This window comes from Sceloporus occidentalis, unplaced genomic scaffold, assembly GCF_023333645.1.
Source record: "Sceloporus occidentalis isolate IW3139 unplaced genomic scaffold, rSceOcc1.0.p SCAF_5, whole genome shotgun sequence".
Lineage (NCBI taxonomy): Eukaryota > Metazoa > Chordata > Lepidosauria > Squamata > Phrynosomatidae > Sceloporus > Sceloporus occidentalis.
This window is the reverse complement of record NW_028316985.1, coordinates 19,337,119-19,363,153: the sequence shown is the minus strand read 5'-3', so window position 1 is coordinate 19,363,153 and position 26,035 is coordinate 19,337,119. Positions and strand designations below refer to the sequence as shown.

General features: G+C 40.3%; 1 protein-coding gene across 9 annotated transcripts in view; it reads left to right on the top strand.

The window, feature by feature from the left end:
• WNK1 (WNK lysine deficient protein kinase 1) overlaps positions 1–25,987 on the top strand; it is a 126,500-nt gene extending 100,513 nt beyond the window's left edge. For 3 of the 9 annotated variants that reach the window (XM_089527791.1, XM_089527790.1, XM_089527783.1), the window contains 11 exons: positions 759–842; positions 3,603–3,689; positions 8,019–8,088; positions 9,236–9,309; positions 10,598–11,235; positions 12,868–13,070; positions 15,773–15,967; positions 16,833–16,925; positions 19,855–19,896; positions 22,771–22,949; positions 23,112–25,987. In XM_089527791.1, coding sequence (XP_089383917.1) covers positions 759–842; positions 3,603–3,689; positions 8,019–8,088; positions 9,236–9,309; positions 10,598–11,235; positions 12,868–13,070; positions 15,773–15,967; positions 16,833–16,925; positions 19,855–19,896; positions 22,771–22,949; positions 23,112–23,426 — 1,980 coding nt within the window. In that variant the 3' untranslated portion in view covers positions 23,427–25,987. The remainder of the gene's footprint in view (positions 1–758; positions 843–3,602; positions 3,690–8,018; positions 8,089–9,235; positions 9,310–10,597; positions 11,236–12,867; positions 13,071–15,772; positions 15,968–16,832; positions 16,926–19,854; positions 19,897–22,770; positions 22,950–23,111) is intronic. The other 6 variants (XM_089527792.1, XM_089527788.1, XM_089527784.1 and 3 more) reach the window with 5 other exon arrangements.
• The last annotated feature ends 48 nt before the right edge of the window (positions 25,988–26,035 follow it).

Here is a 26,035-nt window from a genome sequence, read left to right as displayed (position 1 = left end):
TTACCTTTGCCTTCCTCTGAGCCGAGAGAGTGTGACTTGCCCAAGGTCACCCAGTGGGTTTCCATGGCCGAGTGGTGTTTTGAACCCTGGTCTCACCATGCTGGTTCATCTGCTGTATAAGATATGTAACATAATGTTTAAACAACAATTATTCAGTGGAAATCATTTATGTGGAAATGTTTACAACAGATGCTTTGTTGTAAGGTTGTAATGAGTTTCTAAGATATAGATTAAGTTCAACTCCTTTCTTTCCTATTTATAGCTTCACCTTGAATCACCACAGAACTGCTAGGAAACCACTAAGAATTAAGATGGTGGGGATATAACAAGTTATAGTAGTATTTTGACATGAGATAAATGAAGACCAGAAAACAAACAGATAACTATAACTTGCTATATCCCCATCATCTTATTCTTTCAGTTAGTCTCAAAGATGCTGCAAGAACCCTTTGCGTACTGATTTTCCAGACTAACATGACTATATATTTGAATTCTAAAAAAAGAAATGTAAATTCTGTTTACTATTGTGGTTGAGTCAAAGCATGCTGATCAGAAGTGTTTCCATTTTGAGTATCACTTTGAAGTTTTGCTCTTTTTTTTACTTTTTAGGAAGTAGCTCTTTTTAACATTTAAAACATAACTCGTGTTAATGATACTTCTTAAGTACTGAACCCTTTATAGGCTAAAAAAAGTCTGCTCTGTACAATGTATGATCTATCTCTTCTGGGACTTAACTTAAATTTCATATCTGTTCATAGGGACTACCAGTAGGTTCTGAACTTCCAGCTGGCACTCCATCGAGTGAGCAGTTGCCACCCTTTCCAGGACCTACACTAACTCAGGTGCTTTATGACTATCTGCTTCTCCTTTTCCCCCTTTTCAAAGAGCATGTTGTAATTAAACTCTGTTGCATGATATTTCTTCCTTTACTTTCCCTACATTATCTTATTCCTGTATATCTTAGTAACCATGGAATCATTTCTAATTTAGATGTTTATCTTTGGCAAATACAGTGCTCTAGTGTGACAGTCCTCCATAAGATAGCTGCCTAACTGTTTTTGTGTATTGGTTTAGGCCTGCTATGCTAAGTATTTGCAAGCTACAGCTAGTCCCCAGCTACCTGGCTGTTGTTGTGTGTGCCCTTTAAAAATCATAGAATTGTAGAGTTGGAAGAGACCACAAGGGCCATCCAGTCCAACCCCCTTCCATACAGGAAATCTCAAATCACAGATGACTAGTTTTGCTTCCAAGGTCAGTTCATAGTGCTGGTTTTGACATAGACGGGCCTAAATGCCTTGAAGCTGAGACCTCTGAAAGACTACTTGTGCCCATATGAACCTGCATGGAATTTGAGATACTCAATGGAAATCTTGTTGTATCTCCCAGGCTTTTGAGAAGCTAGACTCATGAGTATGCAAGACACGACTTTGTCAGAAGTGACACACTGGTTGTGGAACTTCCTCCCAAGAGGAGTCAGTCTGGCTCCCTATTGAGCTTCCATTGGACAGCCCTGGCTGCATTGTTTTGTATGGCCATTGGTCCTCTAATGTTTTAAGTGTGTGTGTGTGTGTGTGTGTGTGTGTGTGTTTATGAATGTTTTTAAGCAAATAGTATTAATCAGTTTTTGAGGAATCTGAGGGGATGAGAGATGATAAACAAATATTGTTAATAGATTTCCAGTTCATGGGTTCCTTGCAATACTGAGATTGCTAATTATTTGAAAAGACACATGCATCAGTTGAAGGAGTGATGATCAACCTATGACTCCAGCTACCATACCTAGTGGTAGTGTATGTTCTACCACTTAGGTGAAGGAATCAAAGCCAAGTAGTTTTGACACATTTTAGCCAGTACAGATAGCTGCCACTTAAAGGACACAGGGAAATGAGATGGGAAAGCATAACAGAACCTACTGAGTTGTATAATAAAAATATTCTTGGAAATATCAAATATATGCAAATAAAAGCAACATACAGGCTTGCTCAGTAATTGCAGAACATAAGGCAGGGTTATTCTTAAACACTCGCTCCTCCCCATCTGTAGCAGTCATCTTTAGACTTTGCATGTAATAGCTTTATTGATAGTATGACAGCTGATTACAGGATTTGCTGGTAAGACTATGTCATGCCATCATATCCTATCTAATAAAGGTGTTAAACTCTTAGATAATGGTGCAAATTCTTCAGTCTTTTAACAAACGTAATTTTCACACAGCCTTGAGAATAGGTATAATAATTAGTAGGCTAGTAAATAATATATATGTTCCAATTAATTATTATTTATATTCTGCTTTTTCACAGAGGAATCAAAGCGGATTCCAACAGTATAAATAAAACATCAAACAATTAAAAATTACAATTTAAAAACTCCAAAACCCCAACTCTCTCCCCAATCATGAAAACAGTGATCAACCCATAAAAAGAGATTAAACATCAAAAAATTTAAAACTGTCCAATAGGAATACACTAAAATTTCAGGTAGATTAGCACAAGAAATGAGTCTTCCTTTAGAGGAGGGGGTGTTGGGGGTAATGGTATCAATCAATTTTGATATCGGTATCAATAGAGGTATCAACAGAGGGGGGAAGGCAAGTCTAAAGTCTAATGGATCTAATGGATTTAGCCTAGTCTGGAAAAGCCTGTTGGAAGAGATATGTCTTAATATCCTTTTTAAAGGCTTCCAAAGTGGTAATATGGTGGATCTCATCCAGCAGGTCGTTCCAGAGCCTGGGAGCGGCTGATGAGAAGGTCCTCTGGGTCACCACTGAGAGTCTGGTCTTCTTAGGTTGTAGCAGATTCTTCCCAGAGGACCGAAGTGTATGGGGAGGATTATCTGGAAGTGGGCGCTCCCCCAAGTAGTCAGGACCCAAGCTATGTAGGGCTTTAAAGGTTAGAACCAACACCTTGTACCTTGCCTGGAAACTGATAGGCAGCCAGTGGAGAGATTTTAGAACTGGTGTAATATGGGCAGTTCTGGATGTGCCCATGACCAGCCTGGCTGCCATATTTTGTACCATTTGAAATTTCCAAACTTGGCACCAGAGTAGCCCCATGTAGAGCGCATTGCAGAAGTCAAGTTGAGAGGTTAACAGTGCATGTACTACCTATTTTTTTCAAGAAAATATCAGGCTTTGTGTTTTTGCTTTGAGTTGAAAACAGTCATAGACATTTTTACATGATAAGCTCTTTATAAATGATTTTTAAAAATGTGTAGAACTAAAATGTATATTGCACTGTATATTGTACTACTACTTACTTTACGCTACTTTTGGAAATCTTCATTTGTTTCATGCAATATTAAAATATTTTAGTGATGGGTTAAGACGGTTCTTGAAAATATTCATGTTGGGTCATTATAATTCAGTGTCACTATACTGTAATTGTGTGTAATTATAGCTAAACAAAACTGAAATACCAAATTCTGAATAAATTATTTGTGTGTGTATTGATGGCCCACCTGATGTTGAACAGCAACTTACTTCAGACCTGGCTAGCATAGTCAGTAGTAAGGGATGATGGAACCTGCATTCTGCAACATCTGGCGGGCCACAATTAGACCATTTTTTACAGGGCAACTGGTATAATTTTCCCTCTTTGTTCCAGTCCCAGCAGCCTCTGGAAGACCTGGATGCTCAGTTAAGAAGAGCCCTGAGTCCAGAAACAGTCCCAACAACATCAGCTCCTACTTGTGTAAGTGTTTGCTGTTCCTGAGCTCCAGGTTCATGTAGGCTGCTATGAGTTCTCATACAACAGGAGACCAGGGTAGATTAAGTGTTCAGAACTTGCATATCTCCCCACCCCCTCCCTTGGGACTGGGAATATGGGGAAAACAGATAGACCTCTTGGTTCCACTGTAGAACATGAGTAGTATTTGTGAGAGAGTGAATCAGAGATAGTAGATTCTCTGCTTAGAGACAAGGAGAAGTTTCACTTGTAATAGCCATGGTGAGTGTTTAGTAGTACTTTTGATATGAAATGTTACAGAAGACTAAGAAAACAAAATTGCTTTGTTCACTTAAGCTTATAGCTATTAGAAGTATCATTGTATTGGATATTATATTTCACAGAATAGGATTCAGTATGGTATCCTTTAATCCGTCACCTTACCACAAATTTTAGATAAGACAGAAGCTGTATCTGACAAGACAATCAGGGAATAAAGTCTTGGGATATTTCTTAATATTTCCATTGCCTGTAGGTAATTGAGCATCAGTATATTCATCCCCTGTAAATTGCAAAAAAAGACATCAAATATTGGGTTATCTCCTGTTGCGGCCCAGGCTAGGCAAGGGAAGTGTATTAAGAAGTGAAGAATATATGTCTAAACCCATAGCTTCACACTGTGACTCTTCCTTTTCTTTTCCTTACTCAGGTTAGGTCTCTTCTTCTCTCTCAGTTTCTACTGTACCTTATTTTCTCCTTTTGTCCATTCCCCCTTCGTCTCTTTTCTTCAGCACCTTTCTTCTCTCTCCCCTGCTCTCTTCCACTCTGGCTTGAAATAGAGAAAGCTGTGTGGAAGTCTTCCCAGACCCCCTATTTCTAAGATGCAGTAGTCACACAGATCTGTCTAGTTGAAGCACTGGAATGTTGGCTCTAGTTACAATCCCTTTACTTGAGATAAAGGACAAAAAGAAGATGATAGCCTTCAGTGCAAAAAGAAAAAAGGCATGTGACAAACTAAACATATCTCTCCCCCCCTTACCCCTTTCATCCTTTCTCTAGGCCCAGAGACTCTCAGAACTTCAGACCTGCATGGACCAAAACTCACTTTTATCCTAGAGTCCAGGAAGTCCAGTTCTGTCCCACTGGATAAAGGGGGACCCCTGTTCAGGCCCAGCATGGCACACCTCTGAACATCACTCTTTGCCAGTAGAGAGAAACTAACCCTCTTCCTCCCCACTTTGTAATGTCCCACCATGAATCATTGGATTCTTGTCACTGTGCCACGGCTATGCTTTGGAGTTCACACAAACACTTTATCTGTCACAGGCTTCTTCTTCCTCAATTTCCAAATCTCTCCAAGCCATCTTCAGTACCATCAAATATCTTCATATAAGAGATGATGCAGAATGCTTTCAGGGAGCCTTCTTTCTGTTCTTCCTGGTGACCAAAAGGGGAGGGGATTTCTGCTTTATTCTGGATCTCAAATATGTGGGCAGATGCATCATATACTCTCAAATATGTGAACAGGTGCATCAAAGAATTTTCAAGGAACTTGCTGACATAGTCACAGAACCACTTGTTATCATTTTTGGGAAATCATGGAGAACGAGTGAGGTGTCAGAAAACTGGAGGCGAGTAAACAGACAAAAAAAAAAAAAAAAGATGATCCAGGAAACTACAGGGCGGTCAGCCTGACCTCAATATCAGGAAAATAATTAGAATAGATTATACAGAAGTCTTTCTGGAAGTATCTTGATGATAGTGCTGTGATTAATAGGAACCAGGATGAGTTTGTCAAGAACAAATCCTGTCCAACTAACCTTATATCTTTTTTGATTGGAGCATTTAGTAGATGGTGAGAATACTATGGGTACCGTTTATCTGCATTTCAACAAAGCATTTGATAAGGTCCCCCATGACATTTTAATTAGCAAACTGAATAAATATAGAATAGATGAAAACAGCATGGAGAAAACTAGAGAACTGGGCTGAAATTAATGATATGAAATTCAGCAGAGAGAAATTCAAAATTCTATATTTAGGCCACAAAAACCAAATATATAGATATGTGATAGGGGATAGCTGGCTTAGCTGTACTAAATATGAACATGACCTTGGGATTATTGTTGGCCATAAATTGCAGTGTGATGCTGCAGCAAAGAAGGCAAATGAGCCTGCATTAAAATATCCATAATTTCCAATTCGAGGGAAGTAATAGTCCCCCTATGTGCTTGTGAGGTCTCATCTGGAGCACTGTGTTCAGTCCTGAGTGCCTCATTTAAAGAAAGATATAGACAAGTTGGAGTGAATTCAGAGAATGGCAACAAGGATAAGAGGTATTGAGAATAAAATATAGAGGACAGATTTATGAAGCTGGGCATGTTTAGTATGGCGAAGAGGAGACAGAGCAATGACATGCTCACCCTCTTTAAATACCTCAGGGGTTGTCACAGAGGAGGGTGCTGCCTCAGAGGGTAGAACTAGGTCTAATGATTTGGAGTGAGCTTCAGTTGAACATTGGAAAGATGTTTTTCGCTGCCTTGAGGACTGATGGAGTCTCCTTTGGAGGTTCTTAAACAAAGAAGAGATAGCCATCTGTTGGGCGTGCTTTGATTGTGTATTGGACTTGATGGCCCTTGTGGTATCTTCCAACTCTATGATTCTATGAATTTCCTGCCAGTGTGAGAGCCTTGACAGTGAAATCAGTTGCCTAGATAGGTCTTCAAAAAAGAGGCTGGAGCTACCTGCTGGGGATGTTACAACTGGAGACCCTGCATTGAGCATGGGATTGGACCATCAGGGTCCAAGGGATAGGGCCCCTTCCAACTCTATGATTCTGTGAATCTAAGATTCTAGAATAGAATCCTTTCAGACCATCCAGAAAGTAACCGGGAGAATTCTCTTCTCAGTCAATTTGTCTGAACCTTATCATGTATGTATCTGGTCCAGTCACAGGATATTTCTCCTTTTCTCTACAGCAATGACCATTTTCAATTCAACACACTCTCAGTTTGGCTAGCCTTGGTCCCAAGGGCTTATGGTTTCAGTGATGCCCTTTCTAAGGCTCCAGGGGTCATGTTTATCTGTATCTAAATAATCTTCACATTCACTCTTCATCTTTTCTCAGGACCAAACAAGATTTTTCATACACTCTTCACTGCCTTCATGAATCACAAGTTCCTGATCAACCATAAAAAGACTCCCCGAAAAGAATACAAAATATTTTCAAAACCTCAAGGACCAGCCAATACTCTTGCACAGATTTTATGTCCTTTGTTCACCTCTTATGATTCATCATTCAGAACTGAGGTGGAATTATAAATAAATATTACTTTAAAAAAAGAACTGAGGTTGAATTAAGAGCTTCAGCATATTTTCTTTACTTCATATAACATGACCCTTTTTCTAGCCTGGGTGGTTACTAAATGAGTCTTTCTCAGGTGCTACTCTATTTTCAAGGCAGTAACCTTCTAATAAGATCTCAAGAATACTTTTGCTCATGTCATTACATACAAAACGTGAGAGGAGAGAGAGTGAGAAAAGCGAGTAATAAACAGTGGTGTATCCGATTGATTTGGTGTTCTCCCTGACAGTGGTTTTCTGTTTTCAAGATTTTTGTACATAATGGAATATACAGTCACATGAGCCTGTACTTATAGTCCAGTATGATGATGCTCATGCAGAAAGTTACTTCACCAGTAAGATCGAATCCAAATCTTACAAGCAAATTTTTAATCTTCCTTACAAGTAAAAATGGTAAACTAAGATACCTTGGTGGTTATCTGTGTAACAGGCAGTGGTGTCACTTTAGTCACATGGAAGTTATTTTGAGTTAAAAGCAATGTAGAACTTGCTAGAATTACATCAGCTACCTTTTTTGCAACCTTGGTCCAAAACACATTGTAGAAATAATCCGGTTTGTGATCGCTTTAACTGCCCTGGCTCACTGCTAGGAATCGTGGGAATTATAGTTTATTTTGACACCAGAGCTCTCTGACAGAGAAGGCTAAATGTCTGACAAAACTACAGTTCCCAGAATCCCCTAGAATTGGGCCAGGGCAGTTAAAGTGGTCCCAAAGTGGATTAATTCTGCAGTGTGTTTTGGATCTTTGAGAAGAAACTGACGCAGAATCATTTAGAATGGGATATTTTTCCATGCCAGTACTGGAATTAGGTGGGCTTCATAGTGAGTGGATTTGACTTGCTACTGTGGATGCTCTTCTATATTCTTCTTTGATATCTGAGGCTTAACCATTAAGACCCTTTCAATAAGCTCATTCCTATTATAGGAAAAGAAAAATTAAAAAGAGAATAGGCTGCTCTGATGTCAAAATAATTTATATTTTATTTCCATAGCCTGTGCCATCTGTGGCTTCTTCATCAGTTACTGGAATGGTGCCTGCACCAGAACAGCCTACAAATACTGGTAAAATTCTTTTTTGAATGGCTAATACTGAAAGGAAAAATTATTGTCTGTCACTCTAAAACTTTATGAATCCAGCATAGTAGGATTATAGTCTCAGAAGCATTTTGGTTTTGGAATCCTTTGTTATTGTGTGCCTTCACATCGTTTCTGACTTATGGCAACCCTATCACAGGGCTTTCTTGGGCTTGAAAGTATGCCACTTTCCCAAAATCCCCCAGTGGCTTTCCATGGCCAAGTGGATAATCATACCCTGATTTCCAGAGGATGAAACCACTACAGCACACTGAAACTCTACCTGAACAAAAAATAGTCCCATTACTTACAATGTGCTTGAGGGTGAACATGGGCTCTCAACAGCCAAGGTGTAAGGGCAAATGATGGGCTTAGGTATCTACAACTAAAATGGCCTACAATGCATTGTTTTTCAGAGTAATATACCTGGGGGGAAGCAGACTCTGTGCCACTTGTTTGTGCGCCAGATTGGGGCTGTGGCAATGGCATGCCATGGCCCTAATCCGCCATTTTTCCGGCAAAATGCCACTTCTTTTTGGCCTGGAAAAAGATCTTCCTTGCTACTGCGGTGCCACTTTCCGGTGCTCCTTTTGACATGCGGCATGTGATCGCTGCACCAAAGGAGTGCTGCAATGCTGCCCGCTGTGTGGTCTGGCGGGTGGCATGACACTGTCATCGGGGTGGTATCAGGGCATGTATCGTTGAAACGCCATGCCCCCATGCCACCCCGATGCCAGCGCTCACTGCTGGTCTGTACATCCTCTTAGTTAGGTTCAGTACCTTTTATGGGAAATGAATCCCCTAGTTATCCTTTACAGTATTTTGATTGTGCTATGGTTCAGCGTGGATAGCAAATCTGTTGTAAGTGTAACTTAATTTAAAAATGCTTTCTTTTTTGTAATGGTAGATGGCTCATATCTCCAAATAGTTCTGTGATTACACAATAAGCTAACAATATTTTCTGCTCCTTTTGAACATACTAAGATTTAAAATCTGCACAGTTCTGAGAATCAACTCTTGTCATGGCTTGTAATAGCCAGTAAAAAGACTTGTACATCTTTGTTAAGGTTGTTTTGGAATGAGTGAACTATATTTTTCATCATTTCTTATCTCCTTGTGCCACTTTCTGTTTCAGGTTCTCAGGATGCAGAGAGCTGTGCCACAACTACAACTGCAGGAGTTGCAGTTCTTAAGATGGGTCGTTTTCAGGTATTTTGGAGAGTGCTTTTGCACTGTTTGTCATAGCTGCATTGTGGTTTTGATTGCTCCTATTTTATACATGGGGAAACTGAGTTTGTAAAAATATATCTAGCTCCTGTGCCTGATGGGCATCAAAATCCCAACATATTACCATCTAAACCAGGGGTTGGCAACCCCCGGCCCGCGGGCCATATGTGGCCTGACAGCCGCGGTGAGGAAGGGAAGGGGGTGGGGGAAGAGGAAGAGGAGGAGGAGAGAGGAAGGAAAGAGCAGGGGGAGGAGGGAGGAAGAGGAGGAGGAGGGAGGAGGAGGAGGGAGGAAGGAAGGAAGGAAGGAGGGAGGAAAGAAGGAGGAGGAGGAGGATTTCCATTCCATTTGGTGAATGTGATTTTCCAAAGTGCATTTCTGTGTATTTTCGGTGCATTTAATGCTAAAAGGTCTGCTGTAACAATGGTAATAATAGTAGTAGTAGTGGTGGTGATGGTGGTGGTGGTGCTGCTGCTGCTGATGATGATGATATTAGCCAGCTTCTGAGGCCCAAATGTCCTCCATTTTGATCATGCCTAACAAACATGCATTTATATTAACATTTTTTAAAAAGCATCAAAAATATGTCCTCCATTTTTAAAAATGTGTCCTACATTTGAAAATGTCCTATATTATTTAATTATTTAATTATTTATTTTTTGGCTTCGGCCCCCCAGTTGTCTGAGGGACAGCAACCTGGCCCCCGGCTCAAAAAGGTTGCCTACCCCTGATCTAAACATTACACAGACATTTAAAAAAAAAAGTATTTAAAAATTTAAAAGAATTAACTGATGTCTGGCCTATAAAATAGTAGAAACCAAAACCACATTCTGATCATTGATTTTCATTTTGTGATACTGAAAGTAACATATAGCCGTATTAACCCATAGGCATTGATAGCTTCAACCTCCATGAATTTGTCCATTCAACTTCAAAGCTGTCAAAATTTGCAGTTATAATTACATCTTTTAGTATTGAATTCCATAATTAACTATGCACTTTGTAAAGAAGTTGATTATTACATTTGACTCAGGTTCATCAAAACATACTTGGCCACTAAACATCCCACTGTAATTCATCCTCAGCAAATGGACCAGAAATAACCATATATTGCTTCCATATTTATTCTGTTTATGTCCTCATCTCTGTTCTAATCCATCCAGCAGTGACCTCTTGTATCTGTAAAGTGTCACTCACAGCAATAGTGTGTGTGGGGGGGCATGCATGTGGGTATGCAAAATAATAATAATATTGTCTGCATTGCATCTAGGTGTCAATGGCAGTAGATGATCAGAAAGAGAGTGAAAGTCAGCCCAAGCACTTTGACACAACCACCTCAGAATCCTCATCTTTGTCTAGCAGCAGCCCAGAGAGTACTTTGATAAAGCCAGCCTCCAGTGGAACAGCTGAGGTCCTTGCTAGTAACTCAGTAGATGTGGTAGATGGAGTCTTTTCACACACTTCCACCATACAGTTACAGTCAACCAAAGTTGGGCGTTTCCAAGTGACAACAACAACGGACCAAGTGGGTCGTTTTTCTGTGTCTAGAACTCAAGATGAGGTCACCTGTGTGGAAAGCGATGTCCCTACAATAGTTCCTCTGTCTGTGGACTCGGAGCAAGCTTCTTCTCCATTCACAACTCCTAAATCAGAAATGGTGGAAAGAAGGTCTTCTCTGCATCTGAATGGGCCTTCTTCTGAGCTGGAAGCTGCCTTCTTGAGTAGTGCAGCTAAGGAGCTGGACGATGGCACAGGCAGTCCAGGCTCTATCCATCCGCCTGGGTCAAAAATCAGTCTTCCAGTCCAGAGCCTTAGTAACTCATTCAACTCATCCTACATGAGTAGTGATAATGAGTCAGACATAGAAGATGAAGATTTGAAGTGTGAGCTACGACAATTGCGGGAGAAGTAAGATGCTTTGTTGTTTTTAATGTCTTGTTTTTGAGAATTCTTGGCTGACTGTGTCTCCCATCTATATAACTAAAAATATTATTTACAATCATTGGTAACAATTGCATAAAGTATATGGTGCATGAAAGTAATTAAAAATAATGGAAATGGTGAAAATCAAATCCAACATGTCAAAACTAAACATAGCAGAAAACACACAGCTTACCAGAAATTCTACAGCATTAAGGAACTAGTAATAAAGCCCCTAAAATATCCATGGTGATTAAAGGCAACTTTGGAAAACAGCTGGGGAGACAAAAACATATTTGTTGCTGTGTGCTCGCAGATCAACTCTCAATTTATGATAACTTTTCACAAGCTTTTCTTGACAAGATTTAATCAGGTGTGCTACTGCTTTCCACCAAGAGTGAGAAAGTGTAACTTGCCCAAGGTCACGCAGTGGATTTCCATGGTTGACCAGGGATTTGAACCATGGTCTCAAGGAGTTCTAGTCCAGCACTTAGACCAATCTACAATGCTGGCTCACAAAAATATAAAGCACCTTTTTGTGACCTTTTTCTTCCAGGTTTTATAACTTTCTATATAAAAATTTACAACAAGTTATAAAACTCACATAGAAAAAGATCAACAAAGAAGTGCATACTATTTACTATGCCCTTGTTATAACTGGAATCCTGAGGCACCTTCATGAAGGCTAACCTGGCAATTTCTTTGCAAAGACACATGTTTGTAGCTTGTGATGCTATGCTATAAAAACACATGAAAGTTAAGTAGACTGTCAGTGTGGGTCAGGTGAGGAAATGGAGGCATGTAAAATTACCTGATAGCTCAGAGTGTCCTGGAGGGAAAAGATATGATTGGGGGCAGGTTGGGGAGGGGTCTGAGAGGTTAATATGGTTGGTGGATGCAGCTGTCGTCCATGTATGTTTCAGAACAAAAATAGGGAAAGTATGCTGCCTCACTTTGTAAAACTGTCTTCTTCGAGTGGTCTCTGCGAATCATACAAATGGGTTGTACTGCGTCTGTGTTACAGGTATGCAACCTGCCCTTCTCTCCCTCCCACCTCCCAGTCAGCTTATATTGTTACAAAATCTTCTACTTGAGTTTGGAGACCCAAACAGGAATGAATAGTCTGTTCTTAAATGAGATTACATTTTAACACTGGAGATTATCACGTGGCTAAATCGTCTGAAAACCGTGATGTTGTGATTGCCTGTTGCGCTTGTTTCCCATGATTAAATCATCATAGAAGTGTCCTGCTCCTTTCCTGTCATTAAAGCATTTGCACAGCAGCCATTTCTTCAATAATGGGAACTTTCGTTATTGGAGAAATGCTGCTGTGCGAACGTTTTGATGACGGGAGAGGAGTGGGATGCCTCCTTGATGATTTAATCACTGGAAACAAGCATGACTGACGATCACACCATTGCAGGTTTTGGATGATTTAGCCACGTTTTAGCGATAGTAAGCCTCTGTGTGATAATCTCCATAGTGTTGCAGATCCCATTTGTATACCAACGGTACTGTTAAGAAACAGTCCCTGATTAGAATTCACTTCCCCCATTCAAGTTTGGAGTAACACCTGGCATTATGAGAGGAAGTAATACATGCCATCTTTCTGTTCTCTAGGCACCTTAAAGAGATCCAAGAGCTTCAGAGTCGCCAAAAGCTGGAGATAGAACTGCTCTATACAAAACTGGGCAAAATACCTCCAGCAGTCATCATCCCTCCGGCTGCTCCTCTCTCAGGCAGGCGAAGAAGACCTACAAAAGGAAGAAGCAGCAGATCTAGCCGCAGCAGCTCCCAGGGTAATAAGAGTCCACAGATTTTGGGTAAGGCAACCTGTAGATGTGATCAAAATGTCCATAGTAGGTCAGCTGACATAGTAGTGTGTAAGGAGTTTTGTTTTAGCAGATAGGCTGCTTAATGCTGACTTGCTATGGTGAAATTCTTTTTTTTTTTTTTAAATTACAGGTTAAGTATCCCATACCTGAAATCCAAAACACCCCAGAATTCAAAATTGTCCATATGAGTAGCTGATATAGTGACACCTTTGTTTTGTGATGGTTCAGGGTACAAAAACTGTTTCATGTATGAAGTTAGTAAAAATATTATGTATAAAATTATTTTCAGGAAAACGAAACATGAATGAATTTCATGTTTAGATTTGGGTCTCATCTCTAAGATATCTCATTATGTATATGAAAATACAGTTGGCCCTCCATTTGCGCGGGGGATCCATTTTGGACTACCACTACCCCTGCAAAAACTTTAGAAATAATGGAGGTCACCCCTCTGCACATCACGGATCTCAGATCCGCAAGTTAGGAGGGGTGACTGTATTTCAAAATAATAAAAATAAAAATCTAAAACATTTCTGGTTCCAAGCATTTTGAATTAGGGACACTCAACCTGTGTATGAAAGTGCTTATTCTCTCTCATGTGCTACCATACCACTGAAATTTATCTTTAATCTACTTCCTCCAAGTAGCTCTAAAGTATACATCAGAAAGATGCAGTCCTAGATATTGTTGGACTGTAGTCCAATCAGCTTTGACTAGCATAGTCAGTAATTAGGGATAATGTGAGTTGCAGTCCAAGCAGTGTTTCCCTGGTGTTTATGATGTGATGCATTTTATTTGTGTGGCCACAAAGCTGGAAGATTGAATGAGAAGGTGAAACCAGGTCACTAAGTCCAGATCTGATAGTCTTTACAAGCTTCACATAATACTGAAGTTAAATTCCATAGTGGTGCCACAGTGTGCTCAACATTTTTAGATTGCAGCTAAAATAAACCCAACAATGAAGAGTTGTAAACAGCAAAAAAATTGGATTACATACTGCACTGTTTTCCTGTAGGGTATGTACAGTTAAGATACGCATTTACAGTTTGCCCTCTGTGTACATGGATTCTTGATCCGCGTATTGAACCATTGACGTCTTGAAAATATTCTCTCTCTCTCTCTCTCTCTCTCTATATATATATATATATATATATATGTGTGTGTGTGTGTGTGTGTGTGTGTGTGTTTGTGTGTATCAACAAGCAAACCTTGATTTTACCATTTTATATAAGGCACATTATTTTACTATGCTGTTGTATTTAGTGAGATGTGAGCGTCCATGGATTTTAGTATCCACATGGGGTCCTGGAACCAAAACACAGTGGATACTAAGGATAGACTTTATTTTGTTCATTGTTTGATATCTTGTGGAGGAAATGTTTTTAAAAGAGGGGATATATGTATATAAATAAATAAAACAATTCTCCATTACCCTAGAGAGTGGAAGCAGGTACACACATAAAATGCCACTGTGTGCTCATAGTCTTTTATAGCTATTCCTGTGAGTGTTTCTCTTTTCGTTAATAATAAGGTATAGACATTCTGTGAAGGCTTTTCCTTTTTGTCATGTGTGTATTTCTCAGCTGCTTTTCATAGAGTCATGGAATCAAGAGTTGGAAGAGACCACAAGGGCCATTCAGTCCAACCCCCTGCCATGCAGGAACTCTCAGTCAAAGCATACCCAACAGATGGCCATCCAGCCTCTGTTTAAAGATCTCCAAGGATGGAGACTCCAGCACACTCCAAGGGAGTGTGTTCCACTGTGGAACAGCCCTTACTGTCAGGAAGTTCCTCCTAATGTTTTGGTGGAATATTTTCCTGTTGCTTGCATCCATTGTTCTGGGTCCTGTTCTCTGGAGCAGCAGAAAACAAGCCTCTTCCCTCCTCAGTATGGCATCCCTTCAAATATTTAAACAGGGCTATCATATCACCTCTTAACTGTGTCATCTCCAGGCTAAACATACCCAGTTCCCTAAGTCGTTCCTCATAGGACATGGTTTCAAGACCCTTCACCATTTTTAGTTGCCCTCCTTTGGACATGCTCCAGCTCCTCAACATCCATTTTGAATTGTGGTGTGCAGAACTGGACACAGTATTCCAGTTGGAACCTGACCAAAGCAGAATACAGTGGCACTACTATTTCCCTTGATCTAGACACTACACTTCTATTGATGCAGCTTAAAATCGCATTGGCCTTCTTAGTTGCCGCATCACACTGTTGACTCATGTTTAACTTGTGATCTACTAGGACTTCTAGATCTCTTTCACACATAGTCTTATTAAACCAGGTGTCCCCTGTCCTATATCTGTGCATTTCATTTTTCTGCCCTAAGTGCAGTACCTTACATTTTTCTGTGTTCAAATTCATTTTGTGAGCTTTGGCCCAGCTTTCTCATCTTTTAAGGTAATTTTGAATTTTGATCCTGTCCTCTGGGGTATTAGCTACTCCTCCTAATTTGGTGTCATCTGCAAATTTGATAAGTATGCCCCCTTTCATCCAAGTCATTTCTAAATGTTGACTAGCACTGGGCCCAGGATAGAACCCTGTGGCACCCCACTGGTCACTTCTCTCCAGGATGAAAAGGAAATGTTGATCCCACTGATTTTTACTTTTGCTAGTTTGATTTTATAGCTAAAAGGTTCATCCATCATATTGCATTTGCTCTCCCAACCCCCCCTCCCCATTACAGGAAACTTGTCTGCTCAGAGTGCACCTTCAGTTTTGCCCCAACAGCAGACCCTCCATCCTCCTGGCAGTGTCCCAGAAACAGGGCAGAATCATCTGTTACAGCCTCTGAAACCATCGCCTTCTAGTGAGAACCTCTACTCTGCCTTTACTAGTGATGGTGCCATTTCCATACCAAGCCTTTCTGCGCCAGGCCAAGGTAAATATTGTGGATTAGCACTGTGGAGACAGTCTTCACTAAGGGTTGAGATGTGGGATTCACTGCCTTGCTACATTTTAAACATCTTTATATGTTGAATCTTGGCAGGCCTGGAACATTCCAGCAAATAAAATTAGGGATATGACAGTTAATGTTCTAGTGTTCTTTATATTCTTCCATAAGGAGATGATGGAAGGGAAAACTTTAAGGCAGCTGTTGCAAGACAGCAGTTATCTAGAGAGATTGTGGGTTTCTCCATGTTAAAAGCTTATGGTCTCCTGATTATATTAGAAACCTTCTTGTATTTACACATTGGGCCCTTGGAACTGATTTGTTTTCTATCAGTTTTCTCTACTGAAAACGTAGCTAGTATTTATCTTTGAACTCAGAAATGGGTAAGAGTTGCATTGTGTGAATGGAAGTAAAAAAGATGACTAAATAAAGATAGAATATGAAAACACATACCACTGCTCGCTCTCAGCAACCCTGTTAGGGAACTAGGAATCTCTGGTCATTCCTCTTTTGGACATATGAGCCCTACTAACCTGAACCATTCATGTCTTTCAAGATATACAGTGCACTATGCCAATGTGTACCTTTCCCATGATTTATATTGTTTGTGGCATGCAGCCCTCTTTCTGCTGGATTAACTATTAGAGAATAGCAATATGAGAAATGATATTTCTAGAGTTGGGGGCAGAGCACCTTAATGTCTTGCAAATGCTCCTCTGCTGGATGAGGCTCTTTCTCTTGTGTCTTGCTAGTGCATTTCACCGCTCTAGTCTAGAGTTTTCTAACATCTTGTAGTTGTGTTCTGTCTCTTCTCTTCTTGTTTCCCCCCTTTTTTGTTTTTGTTTTATCACAGGCTGTGTGAAGTTTAACTGTGCATCTGAGCGGGTGACATTCAAGCCTGGTGGCAGGAGGACCCGATTTCTGAGTACGCCCTGCTTGGCTCTTTGTGTGTAACACCTTTACTCCTTCCTCGTCTTTTTGTTTTCTGCTACTTGGATCTGTTGTCACATGCTGTCCATTCACATCTGCCTTCTTGTATCTCTCCAACTCCAGGGCTTGGCTGAGTTTCTCTTAAGTGTACTGTCTTACAGAAAACATGCTACTGAAATTGTTATTTGGTTGTTCAGCCAAAAGGCTGTGGTGGCTGTGCGCTTCATATTTTAAATAGAACTTCAGGTATCAAGGAGACATTTCTTTGACTCCTAGCCTTAGTTGTATAGGCTTTACTGTAGGGAGTAGAATGGAAGTGCCAGGAAATGGGCATTCAGAGGCTGTAAAGGCCATACCTGGTCCTTTCCTAATGGTTCACTTAGAGACTGTGCTGCAGATAATGGGACCAAATATCTTTCTGGGCTAATCATTGTTAATTGAGTTTTACTCTCTGTGTGATGGGATATTCCCACTGCTTCACATGGAAACAAAGCAATTGATCAAGGTTAAGGAATGTGTGCTATGACAGTAGTGCTCATGCCAAAATTAAAAACATTTCTTTTTCCATAGATGTACTTTAAATCAGGACGGCTAATGACTTTAAGAACCTTGTACATTATACCATATTTGTTAATCTTAAAGCCCTTTGTGGGAAATAGGCAGCTTTGCTTTTGTGTTCCTCCCACATGTCATGTACTAGTCCTCCCTCCATGACTAAAATAGAAACCTGGGAAAGAGTTATTTATGTTCACTCATGAGTTGCATAAATATGAGCAGCTCAGCATATTCGTGCCTTGTTCAGAAGTGGATGTTCCATGTTGTACACAGGAGTGATTTAGAGGAACATATTCATGAATCAGAAGATAGTGCTGACAGTGGCTCTTTTCCACTTCTGTGATTTGGAAGGGAGATGTGTACCCTTAATAATTGGGACTAAGATCTTTACAGCCTAAATATTTCTCATGCAGTATCTCAGTAATGCTTGGCATACCATTCAGCAGGTTCATCCGGTTGGAGCCACATCTTTGATGATGAAGGGTCTGAAGAAATATTATACATTTTACAAAACATTCAGACTCAATAAACGGATTAAAGTAATTGGGTTTTAAAAAGGCAAATTGGGTTCTAAAAGTAGCTGTTGTTCTACACTCCTTATTGAATTAGGCAGAAAGATGGAAAGTGAGGGAATGAATGGGTGGGTTTATTTTATGTTTATGTGTCAAATTTCACAGACTCCCCTGCACTACGTACAGTCCTTTTTCCTAGCTTTGATTCCAGATTTTATTCCTCCTCCCAGCCTTAAAAACAAGGTCCCCACATGCCCTGTTGATGAAGGCATGCTTCCATGTATACTGAACAGCAGCTCAGCCAGGCCAGGGATATTTCTGTATTTATAGCCTGCAAACAAAGCAGCAATTTCTGAGAGAGACTTCTGCATGGCAGATGTAGTGAGAATCAAGAGATGATCACATTTGATTTTAGAGAGTTTTCAAAAAGAAAAAGGAGCTGAACTTTGCACCACTTTCACTTCACTGGATATATTTTTCAGTTGCTTGAAGCAGCTATAGTATGGTTCCATAATATGTGTTTACAGTTTTATTGCTTTAATATATTAAACATATTATGAATATCCATGTGGATCTACAAAACAAACAAAAAACAGTCTAAATTCTGTTCAGCTCATAATCAGAAGACTACAACTCCTCCACAACTCAGGCTTCTTAATAGCAATGTCTGTTACTAGGTAATTCAACATTCAGGGAAGAAGATTCTGAAGATAATAGTGATACAAGTCAGGGCTACGAAATTACTAAATTAGTGGCTAGAAAAAATCAAATTACTATAAAAGATAAATCAAGAGAGAGCAACTAAGTCTTTGTCTGAATTCTTTCAGTGGGTGACAAGGATGTGAATAATTCACAGTGTGCATTTGCTTTAGTTTTCAAATTTGGCTTTTCATGATAACAGTTTTGAACTTAGAGCCGTGAAGAGAAAGACATAAAAATGGTATTTGGCAGCCTAGTCATACAGACAAATGCAGTGGGATAAATCCAGCAGCCTTTCTGTGTAAAATTAGAGCTCTTGAAAGGAACAAATCTAGCTAATTCCAGCCAACACAAGTCCCATCTGTTTCATGGGTCTTCTCCACTGTTGGATTTAGGCTAGTGCCATCCATTTAAGTTTGCCTCAATCTTTGTCCTGACCCCCTGTCATAAAATTCTGAAATGGAGAAGGGAAGAGGTCCTTTTTAGAAGTTAGGAGGCTGGGCAGAGGACTAGAAGATGATTTCTCTGTATAGTTGGAGAAAAAGTGGAAGAAGCCCACCAGCTATGAACCTGTATCTGGTGGCACTGACATTCCAAGAAATAGGATGGAGCTTGGAAGAATGCCATCCTTCAACCATTGTAATACAAACTGTAAATGTATCTCACAACACCAATAGCCTGTGTCGGTTTTTGTTTTGGTTTCTTTTGGTGCCTTTCCTTTTGTAGTTAAAGATAGACGTCAGATCAGTAGGAGAAAAAAAATCAGTATTTCATCCACTGTTTAGGCATACTTTGACTTTCAGTCCCAGTTGGATTGAAAATTTTGTTGCTTCAGGTTGATAGAAAATTGGAAGTATTTGAGAGACCCTAAACCAAATTGGTTCATCTGCCCATTTAAAAAACAAAATCACAGTCCTTGTCTGGAAAATTTAGAAGATGTTGTATAGACATTATAGTAATTGTGCAACTAGATGTTATTAAAGCACTTCCACTAGTTAAAGGCCACCATTGTGTGTTTTGCATTGTGGAACCTCTCTCCACAAACAGTCAAATGAAGTGTCACAAGGGACAGTATGCTGTTCTATATTCTCCTCTTTTTTTAACCAGGCTTTTTGTGCTGTTTGCTTGACACTAAATGTTTCTCACTACTTAACAGACTACTTTCTCTTTGTGCTTCAGGGAAGATGGTGAAAAAAGTCTGCCCTTGCAACCAACTCTGTAGTAATTATTGCATTTTGGTTATTTCTGAATTCTGCCAAGTTGCTATGTTTAGAGTTTTCCTCTGATCCCTGAAATTTAACCTCCCTGAATCTGTTTTGAGCACAGCATCTGTCTTATGTGTGTGTCCCCACCCTTTCTAATTTGTTTTTCTGCACCAACCTGGCAAGAAGCCCGGCCACCTCATGACTACTGTTCCTTACTGGAAAGGCTTATTTTTGACCATCAGCCACACTGTGCACTCTTTGCTTATGAACAATGATGCTGAAGGGTGTATACGTTAGCACCAGTAATAGCAGCATCTTTGATTGGAAGGCAAAATATCTCCTCATGCAGGGACTTTGCTTGCACTGACCATGTTGAAAGAGGCGTAATTGAAGCATTGGTCCAGTTTCAGAATGCCTCTATATCATACAGCAGAGCAGCAAACACCTCAGTCCCCTGCAGTGTGTGAAGGGAAAAAAGCCATCCCTTTGGAGGCAACAATAAATGAAATGAAATGAAATGCATTTGCAGAGTGAAGGGGTACTGTGCTCAGGAAATTCAATTCAGTGATATGGTCTGCAAGCTGAGGAAGAAGTGTCTGCTATGAAGAGCCAAAATAAGTTTCTGTAATATTTGCTGTGACTGAGCAAGATTGGAGGGAGGTTATTTTCCATTGTCACTGATAATAAGGGCTTGTCAGACTCTTCTTGATGGCTGGTTCAATAGCTTGAATATCAGAATTGACTTTGTAACAGACCAGAGGTAGAAGCTTTTCTGTAAGCTCATATTTAATATTAACAGTTTTCCTTTGCTCATCAGCTTAAAAAGATTATGAGAAAGTACGATATATTATGAATACGTAACAGAACAAAGTCAAATATTAAACATGTGAGATCTTCTCTCATATTTTAGGATTATTCCCTTCTACATTTCCAATTAGTTTAGAAATACAAGTTGTGTAGTATTTGGGTGTTTAAAAATACTAGTGTCTGGGGACCATATTTAGTTGGAGCCATGGAGGTTCTGGCCATCAGGAAAGGGCTGAAGAGCATGTGCTGAGTCTCTGCATGAGATTGTTGATAGCAAAATGCACTTGTAACATCTGTTGGTACCTAGTGTCGAGCTATTTTTCTCCTTTCACTATTGCTTGTAATCCATACCAGTTATTCATCTGGCTGATCCTTTGTCAGTAGGCACGTGCCTGTGTTCTAGACCCTCTTGTGCCACGTGGGGGAATCTTTTTGCATTAAAAAGTGTTCCCTTTGTACATTATGTCATTATGGTCTTGCTGCTCCTTCACTCTGCATTCCTTTCCTTCACCTGGACAGGAGGACTCTTCTCTCTTCACCTCCTCTGCATGTGGCCATGTTCCACTTCCCCCTGTTCAGTTCAGTTTAGGGAGAAAGCTGCCTGTTTCAACACCTTAGCTAGGATTGTCTGCTTGCTTTAGTCTTTTCACAATGCAATGTTACCTTAATCAATAGCTATAACTAATATGGATGCTTTGGATTCATGCCTAATTTGGCTTGGATTCAGGGAGGCTGTTTTTGCCCTCAGAGGCAGGGTCCAAAGTTCAGTTGCAAGTACCAGTGACTTTATGAGTTTCTAAACGGTAGGGATTAATTGTCAGAATTTACAGATTTAGTCTTGTGCACAGATTAATTCTTAGTGCCTTCCTGTGGAACTCTTCTTTAAGATTTGATCCCATTATGCTTTCTGTGCCAGTCTTTGGGAATTAGTTAGATGGAGTTAATGTGCTGTTCAATTAGTGTCCTAACTTGCTCTTGTGTGTACACATATCCTCTTTCCCCTGGTGCTGAAAGGGCTAGCTTTTTCAGTGGATGGAGGTTTATTCTTTACCAAAACAATATTTGAATTGCACTTCAGACTTTTCCCAGACTGGGCTTTCTGTATAGCCTGATTGACTTCAGTTCCTTTTCTCTAAATGTGGGACAGTGTCTTGTCATGGTGCTTAAGGTGTTTGCTTTGTGGTACCTGTGAATTCTCAGCACTCTCAAACCCTTATATTTAGGTTGCTGCTTCATGAGTGATCAATAATGGTAAAGCAAATCCTCATATTCACTCTGTTCCTCTACTGATTTGCCACTGAAGAGTTATCAGAGCAGAATCTTGGTTATGTTGGGCTTTATTTTATTCCTTCTGTTTGATTCTACCTAATGCTATACTGGGAGTAGAAGCATCTTGTTATATTGTATTGGGAATGGAAGCATTTCTCTTTTCAGATAGGCTGAAAGTTTTGTCTTGCATCAGACCTTAGGAACCAGATGTGCAGGTTTCCCTGGAAGCCACCACCTGAGTCTGATGCATTGAGGATTGGTTGCCACTCACCTTTGGCTTTTCTGTGCTTGGACAATAGGCCAGTAGGTTCTTGGGCGCATCCTCACTAGTGTGTTGCTGCTAGTAATACAAATGCCCATTTTCAGTAACAGGTCCTTCTGCTTTATATATTCCCTCTGCAGAACAGAGCAGCTGCCCATAATCAATGTGCTACTCAGTTATTTTGTTGAGTGGGCAGAGTTGGAAGTGGTATTAACTCAGTATAATAGGCACTTGTTGACAGTGTAGAGGAAACTACTTGTCATGTCCCAGTCATTAATACCAAAATCTAATTCACCCTCTAAGTAGAAAATGGACCCCCACTGATCTGGAAAAGAACACACAGTTATGTAATTAACCTAATAGCAGAGAAATGCTAGCTGAGCCTTAAAACCCTTCCTCTTCATTATGTCCTAGTGCTGGATTGTAGAATTCATGTGCATGGCTTTTAAAACTCTTGCTCTTTCCTGTTTTCCATTGTGGCTGTAGTTTTGATCGCCTTGAGGAAATTATAACCAATCAAGTTAAATGGCAGTCATTCCTTTGGTTTTCTAGGGACCAGCAGCACAAATACTGTTGGTGGTACAGTGAACAGCCAGGCACCTCAGTCTCAGCCTCCTGTCACTAGCCGGAAAGGGACCTTTACTGATGACCTGCACAAGTTGGTAGACAACTGGGCCCGTGATGCTATGAACCTCTCTGGCAAGAAAGGCAAGGGACATGGTAACTATGAGGTAAGTTTTTGGTCTGGGTTTATGCTTGGACCTAGTTTGAGTAATCTGCCACAATTAAGAGGGAGAAGCTTAATTAGATAACAGTGTTTAATAAGAGATATGAAGGATTATTTTGTTTGACAACTCTCAAATAACTTACTGTGGGTTGGGTTTTTGTTTTAGGGCCCAGGCATGGCAAGGAAGTTTTCTGCACCAAGCCAGCTCTGCATCTCGATGACATCCTCTCTTGGTGCTACACCCATCTCTGCAGCATCTGCTACCTCTTTAGGTCCCTTCACAAAGGCTATGTGCCCCCCTCAGCCGTATGGTTACCCAACAGTGCCCTTTGTACCTCCCTGGAGTGGGACAGGTGGTCCAGCACAGCCACCTTTAGGCCAATTCCAGCCTGTAGCAGCTGCCTCATTGCAAAGCTTCAACATCAGCAACTTGCAGAAATCTATCAGCAACCCCCCTGGCTCTAATCTGCGGACCACTTAATGAGACCCAGACATGCTGCTGGGTAGACCTTGGGGGGAAACAGGGCCTTGAATCAACTACTGGGCTGCAGTGAACTGACTCTTAGTGCCCAGATGGGATGAATTCCCCCCTCTAACGGTTGCTCTGTGCTCTCAATGAGGAAAAGCCCCCTATTCTGAAGCTGGAGAGAAGGGTGATTAGGATCTTCCATGGTGGGACATGCTTCCTTTCATTCTTTTGTGTGTGGCAGAATGTGTAAAGATGGAACTCACCACGCAATTTAATGGCCTCTTACTGTAAAATACATTTGGCTCAAGGGGCTGAATACCTATGGGTTGAGATGGGAGAATTGTTATTCATTCCAGCATGAATCTTTAGTTTTGATGTTTGTCTAACTTTGAGAAATTAAACCTGGGGAAATGTTGTCCATGTTTCCATCTTGTCTCCTTTTCTTCAAACCATCACGTTGAAGATCCTGAGCTGATAGGGCACATAGGTGGATTTGCAGAACAGCCCATGCTTTGAGATAGGTCATTACTGCTTTAAGTAAAAGATATTAACAGCTTTGACTGCAGCATTAGAGCAATTTAAATTGTTTAGAAGATAAATTTTAAAAAGTTCCCTGCGGACATGTACTTACCATCAGTTTTGATGTGGAAACACTGTGATATATAAATGTTGTTGGACAACAGTAGTTTAAAAAATGAGTGGAATATAGAGGGTTAAACAGTTAAAAAGGAAAAAATGGGGAAAAAGCTAGCTATATCCTGATACATATTGGAGACACTTTAACTTTTTTCCTTTTTATTTTCATTGTATTAGATAAATGTGAATGTATAATTGTATAAATTAATGTACTTGAATACTTGTCTGTTCTCCCAGTATGCTTGCTGGATATTTTAGTGCCTTGGACTTTTATTGCTTCTGCAGTTAGCATCACCTTCCCAGCAGACTTTAAACAGGCAGAAGGAAAGGCATGGGAAAGGGAGGTTATTTGAACATAGTCACTGGACTACCAAAGGCGTAACACATTGGATGTTTATACTGTAATAGTGTCTAGTGTAGGTGTTGGAGGGGGAACTACTGCAGTTGTATGTTGGGGGGAAAAATCAGATCTGTAGAGTGGTGGTGATGGGGGAACCAGTGCTCTTGACACAGCAGTAATGATGGATTAATGTGAGGGTGCCGAAATGAGTAAATGCAGTGAGAAGAGTAAGAGCTGGACTGAGTAGGAACAGCTGAAATAGGGAGAAAGGGGATGGGAAGCTCCTATGAGTGGATTGACATTTTAAGTGGTAAAGGTTTTTTTTTGTAAGGGCAGTTACGGGGTTAGAGCTATCAAACTCTGGTGAGGGAGAGTGTCTGCTGGGATTTGTTTCCCCCTTAGTTAATCCAGAAAGGTCAGGAGTAGATCTTCCTGGTGCAGCATCAATTGCCAAGGATGGATACACTTGAAACAGCCAGCATCAAAAAACCAACTTGTTTTCATTTTATGTATAAAGAACTTTGGTACCAAGACTGTAACTAACTGTGTTGCCTTCTGGTAGGTGTACTATAGCTCCTACTTTCCACTCGCCTTCCTCTTTATACCTTAAAATAGCAATTCCTTGTTCAAATGAAATACTGCAACCAACTAGTATTACTCTGTATTGCTGCAGCAGGCTGTGAAAGGTCAAAGTACTTCTGCTTTGTATTTGGGAACAGCTCTACTGCTGGACTAGAGGTTTGTATACTAAGGAGAGGTCCCCTCCCCCCGAAGTTTCCCTAAAGTTAGCAGGGAGTTTGTTCTTTTCTGTACTTGGTTTCACTCTTCCCTCAAACATATGCACAGGTCTTTCTTTCCATCCATTCACCTCAAGTTGAAGCTTACAGTGGCTTTGTTAGGAAGATAGATTGGGCATGGTGGCTGAAAAACTGAGGTGGCTGGGTTTCAACAAGTTACCAGACTTAATGAAAAGGGGAAAAGTGCACAGTTAGGATGGGCAAATGGAAGCATAACGCTTTCTGCAGAAGAAATTAACTGAAAATTAACTGTGCTTTCTGGTCTGTGGCTGAGGATACTAGAAGAAGCAACAGGAGTTGAGGCTGATGTGCAGGAAGTGAGAAGGAGCAATGATGAGAGATGCCACTTTGTGATAGTGGAACTAGTCAACTGAGTGTTGCACAAGGGTGGTGTTTTGGTTTAATATGTTTGAGGTCAGGATTTCACTGAAAAGTACTGGTTTTATTTACCGTTGATTTCCCTCCTGTGGATGAAATAACTGAAGCCTAGAAGAATGAACTAATGCTACTGAACTGTTAAATTATTTTGTGTTAATATTACACTTTTGAGTACCTTTTTCCACAAGATCTGTTTCTGAATTACAGATGTTTTCTTTACATTATTTAACAATGTACACTGTAAAAATAAATAAATAAAATGAATTCAAACCGTGGGCTTCCCTGGCCGTAGTTAATGGTATGTTTTGCACTAAATCCAGGCATTGCGCTTCCTGTACGATTGCGCTTTGTGCTGCAGTTTGTTACCTTCTTTGTAGATATTTAATGAAATCATTCAAATAAACCAAACCTGCTTTTGTTGAGATGTGGTTTCTCATTTTCAGTTGGCTTTTCTTCCTTCTGTGCCCTGA